Source organism: Muscardinus avellanarius, assembly GCF_963383645.1.
Source record: "Muscardinus avellanarius genome assembly, chromosome: 6".
Taxonomy (NCBI): domain Eukaryota; kingdom Metazoa; phylum Chordata; class Mammalia; order Rodentia; family Gliridae; genus Muscardinus; species Muscardinus avellanarius.
In genome coordinates, this window is record NC_137791.1 from 64342385 (window position 1) to 64349140 (window position 6756).

Consider the following 6756-nt stretch of genomic DNA (forward strand, 5'->3'; position numbering starts at 1 on the left):
CTCCCCTCCTCACCAGAGCCTCCCAGGATACTCCTCAGAGTGACAGAAGTCTCCTGGCTGCTGTCACTGCCTGTGGAGCACTCTCTGAAAACAGAACTGACATCTCCAAATATGTCGACACAATTTTTTTTTAAGGTGTGCACTTTATTGAACTGGTCTCAAATCAGTGTAACAGGTAAGCCCTGGCTGCCTCCACACCTCAGCCCACTCCCAGGGAGACCAAAAGCCTTCATCCATCTCAAGTTGGGGGACAAAAAGTTGGGGTGCCTTGATGGCTGACCATTCAAAATAAAACAAAATAAAAAAGTATTAAGGTGAAGATTAAAAAAATTGGCATTACATAATTTACACACAAGCAATGCTGTCACCTTCCCTGTGTGGACTCAGGCGAGGATTGGGCCATCTTCCTTGAAGAGGAGTGGTGCGGCATTTGGGAGGGCGAGGGACTTCCTGTAACAATTCATCTCACTATTATTTGGAATGACTATATAAAAAAAGAACAATGTACAATCAAAGTCCTGGGCCACATTGTTGAACTTTGGGGATGCTCGCTCCAACCAACTGCTGTCACCTTCACTGTTCCAGTTTTTAAATCCTGAGTCAAAAGCGCCAAAACAAAAAAAAACAAAACAAAAAAAAAAAGGAAACAAATAAAGCCATGCCAATCTGATCTCGTTTTTTCTGCGCATTAGGTTTTGTCAAGAAAGGGTGTAACGCAGCTAAGTAACAGTCCGCCTAGAAGCATTTGCGGTGGACGATGGAGGGGCCGGATTCGTCGTACTCTTGTTTGCTGATCCACATCTGCTTGAAGGTGGACAGCGAGGCCAGGATGGAGCCGCCGATCCACACGGAGTACTTGCGCTCAGGGGGAGCGATTATCTTGATCTTCATCGTGCTGGGGGCCAGGGCTGTGATCTCCTTCTGCATCCGGTCGGCGATACCTGGGTACATGGTGGTGCCGCCAGACAGCACTGTGTTGGCATAGAGGTCCTTGCGGATGTCAGCGTCACACTTCATGATGGAATTGAAGGTAGTCTCATGGATGCCACAGGATTCCATGCCCAGGAAAGAAGGCTGGAAGAGCGCCTCGGGGCAGCGGAATCGCTTGTTGCCAATGGTGATCACCTGGCCATCAGGCAGCTCATAGCTCTTCTCCAGGGAGGAGCTGGAGGCTGCGGTGGCCATCTCCTGCTCGAAGTCCAGGGCAACATAGCACAGCTTCTCCTTGATGTCACGTACAATTTCCCTCTCCGCTGTGGTGGTGAAGCTGTAGCCGCGCTCAGTCAGAATCTTCATGAGGTAGTCTGTCAGGTCCCGGCCAGCCAGGTCCAGACGCAGGATGGCATGGGGAAGGGCGTACCCTTCATAGATGGGCACTGTGTTGGTGACCCCGTCACCGGAGTCTATCACAATGCCAGTGGTACGGCCAGAGGCGTACAGGGACAGCACAGCCTGGATGGCCACATACATGGCTGGAGTGTTAAAGGTCTCGAACATGATCTGGGTCATCTTTTCACGGTTGGCCTTGGGGTTCAGTGGAGCCTCAGTCAGCAGCACCGGGTGCTCCTCAGGGGCCACACGCAGCTGGTTGTAGAAGGTGTGATGCCAAATCTTCTCCATGTCGTCCCAGTTGGTGACAATGCCATGCTCGATGGGGTACTTGAGTGTCAGGATGCCTCTCTTGCTCTGGGCCTCGTCACCCACATAGGAGTCCTTCTGGCCCATGCCCACCATCACGCCCTGGTGCCGTGGGCGCCCCACGATGGACGGGAAGATGGCCCGGGGGGCATCGTCACCGGCGAAGCCGGCCTTGCACATGCCGGAGCCGTTGTCAACGACGAGCGCAGCTATATCGTCATCCATGGTGAGCTGGGTGGCGGGTGTGGACCGGTGGCGGCAGAGCGGCGAGGAAACTGTGCTCGTGGGGTGGACGCGATCTCGGCAGTCTATGTCGACACATTTTTCAAGGAGAAACTGCACAAGAGCAATCTGGGGCACAAAAGAGAAAAGATCATGCTATAAATCACATATCACAGAGGAGTCTCAGAGCTAATAAAAGTGTGAAATTTAGAATTCTGAGAAAAATTCAGTTAGTATAAAAAACAGTTTCCTCTAGAGGAAACAATTATACTTTCAGGAGTATTTTGAACACAGACCTTAAAATACAATTAGTAGACTATAGTTATAATTTGACACACTTTTTATTGCCAACACTTTTATATGCACGATTTTACATTTAAAGTAGGATAATTTTCAAGTCACCTCCACAGCAAGTTCTGTTATTCAACTTGATAAAAATTTCCAGTACATGAAAACTTATGAAATTCGCTTCTTGGGCTTAAACTTGAAAAGCAGAGATTTTCTGTGGGTCTTGGTGAGGGACGGGGTTGGGGGACAGGAAACGTGCCAGTCAGCTGCAGCCTGTCCGTGCACAACCACCTTGCTTCAGCTGCTTTCTAGGTATGCATGGGGAAGAGCCATGGCCTTGATAGGCATGTGGGAGCTTTATTAGTATGTCCTAGGATGTTTTTAATATGGTTTCTCATTCTAGTATCAAAGACAAAATGTGCCATCCTTCAAATGTCAAAGTCCCCCAAAGGCACATGTATGGAAAGTTTGGTCACCCTGGAGAATTTTAAGAGATGGGACCTCACGGGAGGTATTTAGGTTAATGGGGGCGTGCCTCTGCAAAGAATGTCTCTGCTTCTTTGCCTGAGGTTTTGCTGTAATTCATTCCCACCATAATAGACCAACGACACTGGTCCTAACGCAACCAAACAGGCCAATCAGTCATGGCCTGCAAACCAAATAAATCTATTCTTGTTAAAAGTTATCTCAGGTATTTTGCAATAGTGATGGGAATCTAACAGAAAATAGTAGTCACATATTTCACTAAAGGAACCATAGCTGGCAGAGAGAAGGCTGTATAGATGGAGCCCTTGGTTCTTTGAAAGCCAGACAGTAGTGTCCAGAGCAGCTGGGTATGTTACTGCAGCCACAGAGCAGGTGAGGAGGCTGTGACTTGGAGATATTTCCAGGATACACATCCCTTACCATTGAATCAGCCAGTCGGACAGGGAATGACTGGTCTCCAAGGGCCACACCCTTTCCTCTCACGTCAAACTACCTTCTGCTCTGAGGTTTGGTCAATCTAGTGCTCTGTCTTCCAAATGGGAAACAAGAGACTCTCTCAGTTCTCCTTCCCACACCTCCATGTAGGAGGTTTTTGACTGCCATTCCAGAGTAGCGTGATTCCAGGGTGTATTTTAAAAATAGGTCTGCCAGAAGCATCCTGAACGTCCAAGGTTCCAAGTTGGACTCTGCTTTCCAGGGCATACAAATAAGAGAACTCGTTACCTTTTTTGCCAATTCGTTTTGTAGATGTGAGCTGTTAGCCCTCTGCAGGCAAAGGATGCTCGGGGAAGTGCACACTGATAAGTTGTAGGAGGTCATCCCGTTGGAGGATGACTGCTGCTCAATGCTGTGCAACATTCCAAAAAGACCCCTCAGGACCAGGGCCCCAGGCGGAGTAGTGCAGAGCACTCTGGACCCATGGGGAAACCGACTGGATTACAGTGCTACTGAGTGAGTGCCTGATCCCACTACCTCCTCAAACCACATATACTATCTTCTCTTATTTTAAAAAAAAAAAAAAAGGAACAGAAAAAAAAAGAAAAATATCGGAGAGGAGTTTAGAAAGCCGTTATGGATGCCAGGACACTGGAGATGCAGACAAAACTTATCTAAATGCCCTGGAACTTATGGAAAAATTCCCCGTGAAGGAGGACAGCCATTTCTCTATATTGTTAAGAATCTCAGACATCACCTGTAAGGAGAGAGTTTAGCGGAGACCAAGGAGAAAGGCGGTGTTGAAAGAGGTCTCCGCGATGGCGGTGGAGACTGGTATTCAGGAGAAGCAGAAACCGGATCCTACCACCCTTATTTTTTGGAGAATTTACACCAAATGTCGAATGCTAAAATAATGCATGCTTAGGAACACTGGACAACATTCAGAGTGGAAAAAGAGCCTGGGAAGGATTTGAAATGGTGGAGGCAGTGGCAATGGCAGTGGCCAGTACTCAGGGGAGGCAGATATCTGATACATTACACCTGGAACCTTTGAAATAATAACCACAGAGACAGTGATCGGAAGCTGCTGAGGGGTTAGGCGGTGCCGGGGCCAGTGGCCGACATTGGAGCTTTCTGTGAGACAAGGCCAGTACTGAGGCCTCTGTGGCTGGGATTGGAGCCTGCCGAGGGGTTAGACCGATGCTGAGGCCAGCGAGACCGGCATCGGAGCCTGCCATGAGGCAAGGCTGGTGCTGGGGCCTTCGAGGTCGGGTCCGGAGCCTGCTGAGTGGTTAGGCCAGTGCTAGGGCCAGCAAGGCCAGCATCGGAGCCTGCCGTGAGGCAAGGCCGGTACTGGGGCCTCCAAGGCCAGGATAAGAGCCTGCCGAGGGGTTAGGCCGGTGCTCGGGCCAGCAAGGCCGGCATCGGAGCCTGCCGAGAGGCAAGGCCAGTACTGGGGCCTCCGAGGCCAGGATAAGAGCATGCCAAGGAGTTAGGCTGGTGCTGGGGCCAGCGAGGCCGGCATTGGAGCCTGCCGTGAGGCATGGCCGGTGCTGGGGCCTCTGAGGCCGGGATCGGAGCCTGCCGAGGGGTTAGACTGGAACTGGGGCCAGTGAGGCCGGCATCGGAGCCTGCCTTGAGGCAAGGCCGGTTCTGGGGCCTCCGAGGCCAGGATAAGAGCCTACCGAGGGGTTAAGCCAGTGCTGGGGCCAGAGAGGCCGGCATCAGAGCCTACTGTGAGGCAAGGCCAGTGCTGGGGCCTCCGAAGCTGAGATCGGAGACTGCCTTGAGGCAAGGCCAGTACTGGGGCCTCCGAGGCCAGGATAAGAGCCGGCGGAGGGGTTAGGTCGGTGCTGGGGCCAGCGAGGCCCGGATCGGAGCCTGCCTTGAGGCAAGGCCGGTACTGGGACCTCCGAGGCCAGGATAAGAGCCTGCCGAAGGGAGAGACCGGTACTGGGGCCAGCGATGCCGGCATCGGAGCCTGCCATGAGGTGAGGCCAGCATCGGAGCCTGCCATGAGGCATGGACAGTGCTGGGGCCTTCAAGGCCGTGATCGGAGCCTGCGGAGGGGTTAGACCAGTGCTGGGGCCAGTGAGGCCGGCATTGGAGCCTTCCGTGAGGCAAGGCCAGGACTGGGGCCTCCAAGGCCAGGATAAGAGCCTGCCAAGGGGTTCGGCCGGTGCTGTGGCCAGCGAGGCCGTAATCGGAGTCTGCCTTGAGGTAAGGCCAATACTGGGGCCTCCGAGGCCAGGATAAGAGCCTGCCGAGGGGTTAGGCCGGTGCTGGGGCCAGCGAGGCTGGCCCTGGAGCCTGCTGTGAGGCAAGGCTGGTGCTCAGGCCTCCGAGGCCGGGATCGGAGACTGCCTTGAGGCAAGGCCAGTACTGGGGCATCCAAGGCCAGGATAAGAGCCTGCCAAGGGTTTAGGGCAGTGCTGGGGCCAGCAAGGCCGGCATCGGAGCCTGCCTTGAGGCAAGGCTGGTACTGGGGCTTCCTAGGCCAGGATAAGAGCCTGCTGAGGGGTTAGGCCAGTGCTGGGGCCAGTGAGGCCGGCATCGGAGCCTGCCGTGAGGCAAGGCCGGTCATGGGGCCTCCGAAGCCAGGATAACAACCTGCTGAAGGGTTAGGCCGGTGCTGGTCTAGCGAGGTCAGCATCGGAGCCTGCCGTGAGGCGAGGCCAGCATTGGAGCCTGCCGTGAGGCATGGCCAGTGCTGGGGCCTCCTAGGCCGGGAGCGGAACCTGCTGAGGGATTAGGGCCAATGTCCAGCATCGGAGCCCGCCGTTAGGCTAGGCCACTCCTGTGGCCTCCAAGGCCAGGATCGAAGCCACCTGAGGGGTTAGGCTGTTGTAGGGGCCAGTGAGACCAGAACAGGGGCCTCCCATGAGGCAAGGCCGCTGCTTGAGCCAGTGAGGTCTGGATCAGTCCACTGAGTAGCCAGGCCACTACTGGGGCTGTCAAGAGTGGGATCGGTACTTGCAACGCAGCATGCACAGGGAAATATCGCAGAAAATATAAATCAGATGCTTCTCTTAATCTGCAATAACTAGGAGGAAAGGGGCAACAGGAAGAGGTTGAGCTATAGAAAGGGCCCTATAGTGAAGCAACTAATGTGACCAATCAGAGGGTATGTAATAGTGGAGGATGGAGCCTCTTTAAAACGCAGGAGGTACATAAACAAATGCATCAAAGTTAATCACCAAAGAAGTGTGGGATGAAGGGAGGGGGAGGGAATGGGATGGGGGCTTGAGGAGGGCTAATTGGATGATGTGTGCTTGTATATCCTCTCAAGTCTTATACTCCAATGTGATTGATATATGACAATGCACCAATTTAAAAAATAAATAAATTTAAAAAAAAGATTGTCAGCAGAGATGAAAGGAAGAAATAGCCAAAAAAAAAAAAAAAACACCCATTCCTCACTGCCTCTATGGAGGGGAGATCACAGGGTGCTAAACCATAGTCATTACATTCTAAATAGCTCACTGTCACCCCAAACTCCAAATGTCTGCTCAGCAAAATGTTCATACCAGCTATTCAGTCCTAAAGTTCATTATTCATAATACAAGAATGGTTTTGATCAATTTTTAATACCTGGGAGCAAAGAGACAAAGGATAACATTTCTTACAACATGAAATTCATACTTCAGTGTCCAGGAATAAAGTTTTACTAGAACACAGGCAGGTTCA

General features: G+C 52.1%; 1 protein-coding gene across 1 annotated transcript; it reads right to left on the minus strand.

The window, feature by feature from the left end:
* Positions 1–389: 389 nt before the first annotated feature.
* On the minus strand, positions 390–1863 carry LOC308264409 (actin, cytoplasmic 1-like; the record flags this gene model as incomplete). The annotated part of the gene is made up of 1 exon (XM_080697634.1): positions 390–1863. The coding sequence occupies one exon, from the start codon at positions 1861–1863 to the stop codon at positions 736–738; it is 1128 nt and encodes a 375-aa protein (XP_080553760.1). The 3' UTR covers positions 390–735.
* Positions 1864–6756: the final 4893 nt, after the last annotated feature.